At 41.1% G+C, this 12,808-nt stretch overlaps 1 protein-coding gene across 1 annotated transcript in view; it reads left to right on the top strand.

Moving 5' to 3' along the window:
- The window catches only part of PTGER3 (prostaglandin E receptor 3), a 30,585-nt gene extending 18,052 nt beyond the window's left edge, over window positions 1-12,533 (top strand). The window contains exon 2 of the mRNA XM_075936234.1: window positions 5,391-12,533. Within this exon, the coding sequence (XP_075792349.1) occupies window positions 5,391-5,678 (288 nt within the window). The 3' untranslated portion in view covers window positions 5,679-12,533. The remainder of the gene's footprint in view (window positions 1-5,390) is intronic.
- The last annotated feature ends 275 nt before the right edge of the window (window positions 12,534-12,808 follow it).

Below are 12,808 nucleotides of genomic sequence, written 5' to 3'. Positions count from 1 at the left end.
TAAATATTTTTCTATATTTTCAAGTATATTGATTTTAGTTACAATACAGAGTACAAAGTGTACAGTCCTCACTTTATCTTATTACAAATCCTTGCACTGTAAAAATGAAGAAATAGTATTTTTCAGTTAATCTCATACAGGTACTGCAGTGCAGTCTCTTTATTCTGAAGGTGCAATTTACACACGTACTTTTTTGTTCTGTAACTGCACTCAGAAACAATGCAAAGCTTACAGCCAATCAGTCCTACTTCTTCAGGTAATGGCTTAGAGAAACAAGTTATGTATCTGCTTATTGGTTAAACAATTGTTTACACTCAAACATCCCTAATTCCTGGATCATTGGCTTGATCACTTCTCCAGTAGTTTTCCAGAGCACCAGTAATTATAAACAAATCTGTACTTCATATTTCTAATTTCCGTTACAAGAATGAAAAATAGGATATATACTTTAAGCAGATTTTAACTTCATATGTTACATGAGGCATTTTATCTAAAGTATCAAGTTATGAAGGGGCGAATATAGGGCAGGTCGAACGGGGCGGCCGCCCCGGACCCCGCACTCAAAAAAGCCCCGCGCATGCACCGTGGCGCCACCGCGCATGCGCATGGCGTCACAGCGCATGCGCTGTGGCAAAGGGGGGCCCCGCGGTGTCATCTGCCCCTGAAGTTATTCATATTCATTAACATGCACATTTTCATAAAACATGGGAGAGGCATGACAATATTGCTACCAGCTTATTATTTACAATGCCACCTGAAAGTGAGAGCAGGTGTTTGCATGGCACTTTTGTAGCTGGCATTGCAGGGTATTTGTGTCACCTATGCTAAATATTCATATGCTCCTTCATGCTTTGGCCACCATTCCAGAGAACATATTTCATTGCTGAGGCTTGTTTGTTTAAAATATAATGCATCAATTAAATTTGTGACTGAACTCCTTGGGAGAGAATTGTATGCCTCTTGCTCTGTTTTACCCACATTCTACCATATATTTCATGTTCTGGCAGTCTCAGATGATAACCCAGCACATGTTCATTTTCAGAGCATTTTCATAGCAGATTTGACAAAACAGAAAGACGGTACCAATGTGAGACTTCTATAACTCGAGCACTCAACTAAAGGTTTACAAATCTGTCAATGTCTTCTCTTCTAAAATCTTAGAGGGAGGAGTTGTGAAGTATAGTTTCAGAAGTATTAAAAGAGTTGATACTTTTTTAATAGGAGTTAGGAGTTACTATAGAGAACTTTCTGGGTGTCTGGCTGGTGAGTCTTGCCCACATGCTCAGGGTTTAGCTGATTGCCATATTTAGGGTCAGGAAGGAATTTTCCTCCAGGGTAGATTGGCAGAGGCCCTGGAGGTTTTTTGCCTTCCTCTGTAGCATGGGGTACAGATCATAGCTGGAGGATTCTCTGCATCTTGGGGTCTTCAAAGTATTTGAAGGCTTCAATATCTGAGATATAGGTGAAAGGATTATTCTAGGAGGGGTGGGTGAGATTCTGTGGCCTGCCCTGTGCAGGGGGTCAGACTAGATGATCATAATGGTCTATGAGTCTATGAATAAGAGCAATCCTGAGGTGAAAACCAGAGAACCCAATCACCAAAAAAAGAAAATCAACCTTCTGTTGGTCGCATCTGACTCAGATGATAAAAATAAATATGAATAGGTCTACACTGTAGACAGAATCTGTCATCAGCATGGACGTATGTTCTCTGCAATGATGTTTGATGCATGAAGGGACATATAAATACTAAGCACATCTGGCATGTGAATGAGATGCCCACTACAACAGTGCCATGTGAATGCCTCATCTCACTCTCAGGTGACACTATAAACAAGAAATGGGCAGCATTATTTCCTGTGAATGTAAACAAACTTGTCTGAGCAATTGGCTGAGCAAGTAGAACTGAGCGGACTTGTTGGGTCTAAAGTTGTAAATTGTTTTATTTTTGAATGAAGTTAAAAATCAACATTTGTAAGTTCAACTTTCATGCTAAAGAAATTGCACTAAAGTACTTGTAATGGGGGAACTGAGTACTATTTCTTTTGTACTTTACAGAGCAAATATTTGTAAATCAAAAATAAAGTGACTTTTTATTCAGTATTCTAATTGAGATTAATATATTTGAAAAAGTAGAAAACATCCAAAATATTTCAGTGTATTCTATTATAGTTTAACAGTGTGATTAATTGCACAATAAACTTTTTAATTGCTTGACAGCACTAATTAGGATATGAACATATCACAACACAGTGCTCATCTCATCTTTTTTCTGGTAATTTAGTGAATATATCCCAGGAAAACAATAGACATTGCTTAATCCACAAAACCACAATTTATCTAAGGACTGGCAAGATGGATTCTCTTTCCAGCTATGCCTCTCCTGTGTAAAGTTGGGCAAAGGAGGTAAATACTTATTTGTCTTCATTTCCCTCTGTGTAACATGGAGTTAATGATGCTCCTATATACATTTCATTAATGTCTATAAAACACTTCGAGATTCTTAGAAAGGGCTGGTGAAGTGCTAAGTATTATTTTGATTGATTGAATTATTATATTAGTGTTCAGTTGATAAGTCTTTAAAAGCCACAAGCTTTGTGGCAATGCATAAACCAACAGGGAGAATTGATTTGCTGAGTTCAAATATCTTTCTGTGCCAAACATCTCAATAAGCAATATTAAATAATGCATGGATTTTTTTCTCATGCCCCCAAGGACTAAGGAAATTACTGACACATCTCTATGATGATGTTGCTAGTTTGACAGCATGAGGACTGCCCTAGAGTACAGATTTTTTTTTTGTGCTAGTCTGCCTTCTACAAACTAGTGACTATTTTACATGGGGTAGATAGTGGTAAATAATCAAGAAAAACTTTCAGGATGTGTTATAGTAGCCAAAGGCATGGCCACTCTGGCCCCATTTTGGGGGGGTTGCTACTGTAATGTATGGGATATATTGGCCATAGAAACACTTGCATGAATTATGTTTACATGTCCATGATTTTACAGTTTGCCTATCTTTTATCAGCCATACCAACTATAATACTTAGGAGGTCAAATGGCCACACTTACCATACTTTGTACCTTATTCATTCTATTATATTAATTAGTTTATATAGTTTGTATATTAAATTAAAGTTTCTTCTCTCAATATGAATTATCTAGTTAGATATAGCAACACAGGTAAGGGTGGAGATCATAGAATCATAGAACAATAGAGCTGGAAAAGACCCCAGAAGGTCATCAAGTCCAGCCCCCTGCCCTAGGCAGGACCAATCTCAACTAAATCAACCCAGCCAGGGCTTTGTCAAGCCGAGACTTAAACACATCTAGGAATGGAGACTCCACTTCTTCCCTAGGTAACCCAATCCAGTGCTTCATCACTCTCCTAGTGAAATAGTTTTTCCTAATATCCAACCTGGACCTCTCCCACCACAACTTGAGACCATTGCTCCTTGTTCTGCCATCTGTCACTACTGAGAACAGCCTTTCTCCATCCTCTTTGGAACCTCCCTTCAGGAAGTTGAACACTGATATCAAATCCCCCCTCACTCTTCGCTTCTGCAGACTAAACAGACCCAACTCCCTCAGCATCTCCTCATAGGTCGTATGCTCCTGCCCCCTGATCATTTTGGTTGCCCTCCTCTGGACTCTCTCCAATGTGTCCACATCCTTTTTGTAGTGAGGGGTCCAGAACTGAACACAATACTCCAGATGTGGCCTCACCAGAGCTGAATAAAGGGGGATAATGACATCTCTGGATCTGCTGGCAATGCTCTTCTTAATGCAACTTAATATGCCATTAGCCTTCTTGGCTACAGGGCACACTGTTGACTCATATCCAGCTTCTCATCCACTGTAACCCCCAGGTCCTTTTCTGCAGAACTACTACTTAGCTGGTTGGTCCCCAGCCTGTAACAATGGTTGGAATTCTTCCATCCCAAGTGCAGGACTCTGCATTTATCCTTGTTCAACATCATCAGATTTCTTGTGGCTCAATCCTCTAATTTGTCTAAGTCACTCTGGACCCTATCTTTGCCCTCAAGCATATCTACCTCTCCCCCTAGCTTAGTGCCATCTGCAAACTTGTTGAGGGTGCAATCCATCCCCTCATCCAGGTCATTAATAAAGATATTGAACAAAACCGGTCCTAGAACCAAACCTTGGGCCACTCCGCTAGAAACTGACCGCCATCCTGACATCGAGCCGTTGATCACTACCTGCTCGGCCCGGCCTTCTAGACATCTTTCAATCCATCTTACCGTCCATTTATCTAATCCATATTCCCTTAACTTGCTGGCAAGAATATTGTGGGAGACCATATCAAAAGCCTTGCTAAAGTCAAGGTATATCACAGCCACTGACTTTCCCATGTCCACAGAGCCAGTTACCTCATCATAGAAGCTAATCAGATTGGTCAGACACGACTTTTGCTTTGTGAATCCATGCTGACTATTTCTAATCACTTTCCTCTCTTCCAAGTGCCTCAAAATATATTCCTTAAGGATCCCTTTCATGATTTTTGCAGGAACCGAGGTAAGACTGACCGGCCTATAGTTCCCTGGAGCATCCTTCTTCCCTTTTTTGAAGATGGTGTAATGAGCTCTTTTAAATTGATTTCCCAAGCTCTGCAACTTCCTAGTCTAGATCAGTCCATCTGTCACCAGTACAACCTTATCTAGCTTTTTGCCATGTCCCAGAGATAAGCAGTAACAGGTTTCTGGCTGATATCAGTGCCAGATATATTAAATCAAACCAGTGGATGTGATGGAGAGTAAAATCTTGATTTCCTTCCCACCCCCATTACTGCTGTAACTTGAAGCACGCCCTCTACACCAAAAGTAGGTAATAAGTGGTCCACAGGCTAGACACGGTTTGCCAGGGTTAACCCTTGGCAGCCAGCTGGTACTTTATTTACCAGCACATCTGCAGGTATAGCAGCTTGCAGTTTGTGTTGGCTGTGGATCACTGTTCCCGTCCCACAAGAGCTGTGGGAGGTAGTGTCTTGATCTGCACTGCTTCCCACAGCTCCCATTGGCCAGGAATGGTGATCCATAGCCAACGGGAGCTGCAAACAGCCATACGTATGGACATTCAGATAAATAAAGTTCGAGCAGACCACCAGGCACTAACCCTGGTGAACTGCCTCCACCTTATTGCCCCCCATGCTCTACACACACACAAAATGATATGTAAGGCCTCTTTGAATGAAGTTTACTGGTGGGGGAGGCATTTTTAAAAAATGTTCCATTATCATAATTTGATCTGAAAGAAGTAGCAGGAGGGGATTAAAAGATTCTAATTTGATGGGCCCCTCCAGACATTTCTGCCTGTAGAAGTATGGATGTGTTTTACTTTTAATGATATACATTTTTCTTACCTTTTCTTAGATTATGATGTTGAAAATGATCTTCAGTCACACATCAGTTGAACACTGCAAGACATCTTACAAGACAGTCCAAAGTACAGAACTGCAGAAAGAATGCAATTTCTTCTTGACGGCTGTCCGCTTGGCCTCACTAAACCAGATTTTGGACCCCTGGGTTTATCTACTGTTAAGAAAAATCCTCCTCCGAAAGTTTTGTCAGGTAGCAAATGCTGTCTCAGGTTGTTCTAATAATGGATGGAAAGGGCGCTCTATCACACTAACAGATGAAATCAGACAGACAGAAGCATGAAAGAATATTGATACGCCTTGCATGCAAACTACTTTTGACAAGTGATAGAAATGTAGCCATGTTAGTCTGGTGTAGCTGAAACAAAAAACAGGACTATGTAGCACTTTAAAGACTAACAAGATGGTTTAATAGGTGACAAGTAGTCCTAAGCCTTACTGTGAACTTGGTCATCTGTGGCATACTCATGTTTCCCCATAAGTAATGCAGCATAGTAGTACTTTTGAATGAACTTAGAATGCTGGATAATTATGTATCTGGTGTGCCAACAATACATAAACAATGGAGTATAATCTATTATTAAGAGCTACCTGAAATTCTGATATCTTTGTGATCTGCTACATCCAGATGTCATTCCCATCTCCTTTTTGGAGGGAAATGCAGAAGGCTTGAGGGAAAATTATAGGAGTCCATATCTTTCTTTAGATTTAAATAATTTGTTGGAAGAATTGCCAGTGTCATTGTGTATAATAATGGGGTTCAATTTCAAGTATTGAAAAGCAGCAGGAGTCTCTTTAGCTTACCATGGTAATGGTGAATTTTAGTGCATGTCAAAATAAACTCCCTGCTGCATAGGAGAAGGGGCTTTGGAGAACAGAACAAATGACACCCTATCGTCTTTTGTAAGATAAACTTTGCACTTTTCCTTTTACAAGTAATACCTGTGAAACACCCAGGAAGCATTGTTTCACATTACGAGGGAAGGTAGTCTCTTCACTATTCACAATAGATACCCCTTTCCTATTAATTAACTACTAAGATTTATATAGCAAAAAAAGTCACCCAACATGTTCAAAGAGAAGCTTTATGTGTGAAAGCCATGGTTCTGGGAACAGAAAGACCTTTCAGATATCATTGGGAGGGGGCACATATACCTCATATACAGCAACACTTCATTATTCAAGAAGTCTAAGGGATGGGTCACTTCCAATATGAAATGTCAGCCAAGAAATAATAGATTTGTCCTAAAAGATAACTTTCAGAAACATGACAGTCTTGGGATATATTTTATTTATTTATTTATTTATAGCCAAGCTCCACTGACAGCAAAGATTTCATTGGAGGGTCTCATTAGTCAGATCTTTCCTTGGGTAATTTTCAAGTTGGCGTGTAAGGACTCATATTTCTGCTGAAGTGTTTGGACATATTTTACTAACTTGCTTTTTTTTCCTTCAGTTTTTCACTGCCCTTTACTCTCTAACTTGTCCCATTTAATGGCCTCCTTTTTGGATTAAATTGCAATGAAATTGCAAGAATGTACACACCAAATACAGAACTGTCACACAAAATGCAAGCCTTTTGAAGTTAGTAGGGATATATTTTCTTATATCTAAATTCAGCCATGGAATTTCTACTGTAGTTAAAGGATGTTTGTATATTGGATTGGCAAATAACTGTGTTCATATATTACAGTATGAAAAGCCATTTGGCTAATAAGATCTTTACCATGGCATTATTATATTTAATAGCAATGCATTTATTAAATCCATAATAGATTTAAATCCACAATAGAATGGAAAAAAATAGCTGAAGTTCAAGCCTAATTTTTGATATCATACTAGTTTGTGGTCTGTTAATGGGCAGTATTAGACTTGTGCTACTGTAAATACTCCTGTAGGTAAGAATAGTATTCATGACAACTAATCTTCCTGTGACTATATGTACACATTGAAATTGCATGAAATATGAAAATCCTAGGTGGCAGCCAGAAAGCTTTTGGCTAATCACTTTTCATGCTCTTGTGTCTAAGCTCTTTAATCTTCGCCATCATGACAGACAAAAAAGAAAAGTAACTGGAGTTAGCCTGGCAGATACCATTGTATGCCAAAGCCTCAGAGGTGATCACTTTTAATGTGAATTGGGACTTGACATCTCAATGATAATTCAAGAAACAGTGCACTTTGACCTTTTGTAATCCACTGTTTTTACTTTAAACCCATTTGTCGTCTTGTTCAGTTTCACAGTGGCACAAAAATAAACATTCTTATTTGTCCCACATCTGACTGAATAAGAGAAGAAATCAAGACCTCACCCAAAGCCCACTAAAGCAAATGGCCCTAGGATCAGCCACTAAGAGTAGGTCTACACTGAAAAGAGAAATGTAACTCAGGTTAACTAACTTGGTTTAAACTAGCAGTGAACATAAGGAAACTCATCTTTTAACTCAAGTTGGCAGTTTGAAGTTAATGCTGTAGGGCAGTGGCTTTCAAACTATGGGTGGTGGAATGTCAGGCACTGGGTCTTGTTGCTGCAGGGTGAGATTAGTAGGGGTGCTAAGACAGGCTTCCTGCCTGTCCTGGCACTGCAGACAGTGCTGCACTCCAGAAGTGGCCAGCAGCAGGCCCAGCTCCTTGGGGGTTTGGGGGGTGGGGGCGGGAAGCAGACAGGGCTCCATGCAGTGCTCCTGTCCTTAGCATAAGCTCTGCACTCCCATTCTCCCACTGGGAGTCTATTGCTAACTGCTTCTGGGATGCAGCATGGTCTGCAGTACCAGGAGAGGCAGGAAGCCCGCCTTAACACTCTAGCTGCACCATTGGCTGGGAGCTTCTCAAGATAAGTCCCTCCTGCCCCAGCCATGATCCCCTCAAAGCTGAAGCTCCCTCCTATACATCAAAGCTCTCATTCTAGCCCCAACCCAGAGCCCACATTTAGTCAAATTATCTTGGGTCCCAGGCATCAACACTTTTCTTCAACTGGGTCATGAGAAAAAAAGTTTGAAAATCACTATTGTACGGGAGCCTGGGGGACTACTCTACCCACTCGGTATAATGTGGGCACCACTACTTCTTTCTCATGTGCATTTTTGCAAGAAAGGACTAATCTAACCCCAGGAGAGAGTTCATAGCTTGAGCCCTATGTGAAGGAAGACATCTCTCTCTTGCCAGTAAGGTGCTCATATATCTTTGGGTATGTCTACACTACAGCGTTAATTTGAGTCAACGTAATTTGAAATAGTTAATTTGACTTAAGCTAATTTGAAATAATGCATCTATACACACAAACTATTTCAAAATAGCTTTTTACTATTTCGAAATAGCACGTCCACACTGAGTGGACCCTGAACCGAAGTTAAGGCTTGCCGGAACCAGTGCCAGCAGGGCATCAGGTTAGGACTTAGTGTGTGGGGCTGCTGCCTGAGGCTAACTGAGCTCCCTGCTTAAAGGGACCCTACCCCCACCCCGGACAGACAGTTCTCAGGGTTCCCCACTTGCTTGTCTAACTCGATGAGGGACAGCAAAGCAGTCCTGTCTTGGAGTGCCCTGAGTGCCCGCACTTGGGACACCACAGCATTTGGCCACATGGAGCCAGAGCTGCCCCATGGCACACCAGTGCATCTCGTGGGGTCGTTGCCATCAGCCCAGCTGCACTTGCTGCAGGCTGCCATTCAGGGTGTCTATCGGAGGGCTATCAGGATCCAGGAGGCCCTGCGGGAGGGCGTACACCCCGAGGAGCCCTCAGAGCCTCCCCGGTCCTCCCCACTGGGGGCTCGTACCCCATTCCTCCCTCATGTCCTTCCACTTACCCCTCCCTAGACCCCCCTTCCTGATGTCAAATAAAAGACTTGTATGTTCAGAAATAAAACTGGATTTATTGAACAAAACGGGGGGGGGGAATGAACCTCTGGGGAGACTGTGAAAAGGAGGTGGAAGAGAGATGGTGGGAATGGGGAGGGGGAAACCTGGGAGGAGGTAGCTAGAAGGGGGAAGCAAGGGGAAGAAGGGAGAGGGGAAGCTCAGGGTTGGGGGTCTCGCTGGACCAACTTGACTTTCATGCAAACCTGCTCCTGGGTTCACATGTGGCCTTTGGTGGCCAGGCTGGCAGCTATCCTGCCATAGACGGCCGCGGAGATCATGGACGTTGGGGGCATTCCCCCCAAACCTGAATAAGGTCCATGATCTCCACCCTGGACCAGGAAGACACCCACCTTCTCCAGCTCCTGGCAGGTTCCTGGGAGCTGGCAGACTGCTCCTGGGGAGCGGTGGAGGGCTGGCTGCCAGTGGCTTGCTAGCTCATGTTTTGGGGCCACTGGGTCAGGGGCCCCGGTGGCCACTGCTGGCTCTGGGCTGGCAGGCTTGGAGCTGGCACAGGCACTGTGGCCAGGGTCTACCCCTTTAATGGCTCTGGGGCTGGAGGAGAGGAGAGCAAGTTTTCTTGCTTGTGCCCAGAGTGGCTACCAGGGCTCCCTGGGGAGGGCTAGAGGCCCTCTATTTCGAATTAAGTGTCTACACAGCACTTAATTCGAAATAGCTATTTCAAATTTGGCATTACTTCTCGTAGAATGAGATTTACCAAATTCGAATAAAGGGCTCTGCTATTTTGAATTAAATTCAAAATAGCAGTTTGCATGTATAGACGCTATTAAAGTTAATTCAAAATAACAGCTGTTATTTCGAATTAGCTTTGCAATATAGATATACCGTTTGAGATCTGGGACTTAGGGCCACAACCTTGTCTTCACAATTTCCTATTAGCTAGTTTATGCAACTCCCTGCTAAGTGTACTAGCTTCCATGAAGCCCATTTTTAGGCACCTTATTCTCGCCCTACATTGGATAGTTCCTAAATCCTCATCACATACAGTTGTAGGAAGTACAACTCCATCAAATGTTCTGTGGCCTTCTGTAGCTCACTGTGACTTTCCTGCTTTCATTCATAATCTCTTAGGAACAGCTGTTCACCAGTGCGCATATCTCTAAAGGTAAGGACTAAGGAAAAAAAACTGAATATGGAAAAGATGTGCAAAGCCTGCAAAATGAGACTCAATAACTCAAGATCTGTAATGTGCCCCCGTAACAGAGCAGAGGACACATGTTGTAACATCTAAAGCATTTTTCCAGTTAGTAAGTCTCTCTCTTGGTATCCATGGGGTTTGCCTGGGATGTTTCCATTTTAATCCATTTCTGTGATGTCCTTCTTGCAAAAGTTATGTTATATTCATATTACCGTGCCAAGCATGGAAAAGAAGGCTGATGCAGGAATAGTTATATAAATAGGTCATTTACAAATGAAAGCTGCTCTTGGGACACTACAGTACTTAGAATAATGTGATCTACTAAGAGCTCTGTCTTAATAATTTAGTGTCATATCTAAAACAGAACCAAAGACACACCTTTTTAAAGCATTCTTCAAGGCATATTAGGAACATCAATTGTGCACATCTGTCTAATCTGTTATAGAAGATGGAGAGCTTAATTATGGTTGAATATGCACAGCTCAGTAGGTTTGCACTGGTGCAAGAAAGAGTGGAATTTGGCTGATCCTCTGAAAATCTGAAACACACTCTTCAGCTACAGAAGGTTTACACCAGTGTAATTGAAATCAGAATTTATCATTTAGTGTCTTCAAGGTAATAGAACAGAATACAATAACCTAGAACTACAGCGGACTGGCCAACATTTACAATCTGGATAAAACAAGCTCCACTGTCGAACAGTGTATAGTTCAGTACAAAGTTGAGTACAAAGACCACATGTGCCTACACAGTGTCTGCCCTACTTGTGTCTAGTTCATTATGGTAAGCAGAGCGAGAAAGATGCTGTATAAAAACCAAATGATCCCTTTCTTTCTTTGCAGAAGTGCTTTGCACCACTTCATGCCAAAAGATTGTAATGTAAAAAGCCTGTTTTTCTGTTCAAGAGATTAGCCTTATTCAGTTTATATACATTAGCAGCTTTTCAGAAATCTGACTCTGGTAAAGTGTGTCAAAGTGACCTCAATTATTTCAATGAATTGTGCTCTTCTGGACTTTTCTGTCAATCAATAGTTGAGCAACAGCATGTTACAATAGGATCCTATTTTCTCTAGGTCCCTCATTAGTGTAGCAAGGGTGCAGAAAATCAGAGTAAGCACTTTCTGTCCTATCATCACCACATCTACTGTAGAGGCCACCGAGGAAACTTTAGTTTTCCATATGGTCTAACCATCAGATATGCAAATGTCAATATAAGAACAGCTGAAATGTAAAAATAATTTAAACTAATTGTTGAAGGGAACCAGAAATGGGCTTTAGAGTACTGAGAATAATCTCATCTGTTTTGCACTCTTGTTATTAAAGCGGTTTTCTTATTTATTTTTTAATTTGAACAAAATGGATCATATCTGTATTAGGGTGCAGTAATATGAAAACGATCATTTTATAAAACAAGAAAATGGGAGAGATGATTTGCAGCTTATTTGTTAATCACAAAAGAATTTATGTACTTTTTGGTAGGCATCATCAAGATGACATGACTGGCAGCAAACGCACTTTCAAAGATCTTGATCAAAACTGTATAGATTTGTTTTGTTCTCCCTGGCTATGTCTACACTGTAAAATAGTTCGAAGTAAGATATGCAATTTGAGCTACACAATTTACAGATCTTATTTCAAAATAGCTTATTTCATAATTTGGCACTGTCTACACAGCACCAAATTTCAGAATAACCCACTATTCTGAAATGTCCCTTATTTTTCATGGAATGAGGTTTACAGGGACATTGGACTAGTGAGCCTGAAATAACGGGCTTGTTGTTAAGACATGGGATAGCAATTTCAGGATACGCTGGTATCCCGAAATAGCGTTGCAGTGTAGACGTAGCCCCTTTTATCTGGTTCTGTGGAAAAGATATTTTTGCTAACTTTTTTGCAAATGTCCTCTGTATTATTCTAAATGTACATACATTCCACTATAGTAGTATTTCAAAGATCCATTTTGATAAAATTATGTATTTCTGTCAGAGATATTGTAAAAAGTATGGTGTATGGTAGAATTCTTTTGATGTAGTTTTGTTGGCATTCAAAACACAATTATTGATATACTGAATAGATATATATTGTATTTGTCAACACAAAATAAATGTTTAAAGTTCAGCAGAATAACTGGTCTTTATTTCTTGATGCCAATTTTTGCCTGCAACATTTTGATATAACAATTTCAAGTAACCTTCGACAATTGGCTTCTACATGAACACTATCTGCTGCTAAATTTTTAAACATCTTGAGCCAAGGTCTGTGCTGACTTCATTAGGACTGACTGCAGAGGGTCTAAGCACAGAAGCTGGCCCTTTTTTGTGATCCAGGTTCTGTCATTCTTATGCACCCCAAGTAGTACTTCACGCCCACTGAAATCAGTGCCATCACTTGCAGAATAGTAC

Source organism: Pelodiscus sinensis, chromosome 9, assembly GCF_049634645.1.
Source record: "Pelodiscus sinensis isolate JC-2024 chromosome 9, ASM4963464v1, whole genome shotgun sequence".
Classification (NCBI taxonomy): Eukaryota; Metazoa; Chordata; order Testudines; family Trionychidae; genus Pelodiscus; species Pelodiscus sinensis.
Note: the sequence above shows the minus strand (reverse complement) of the source record. Positions and strands in the feature narration are given on the sequence as shown.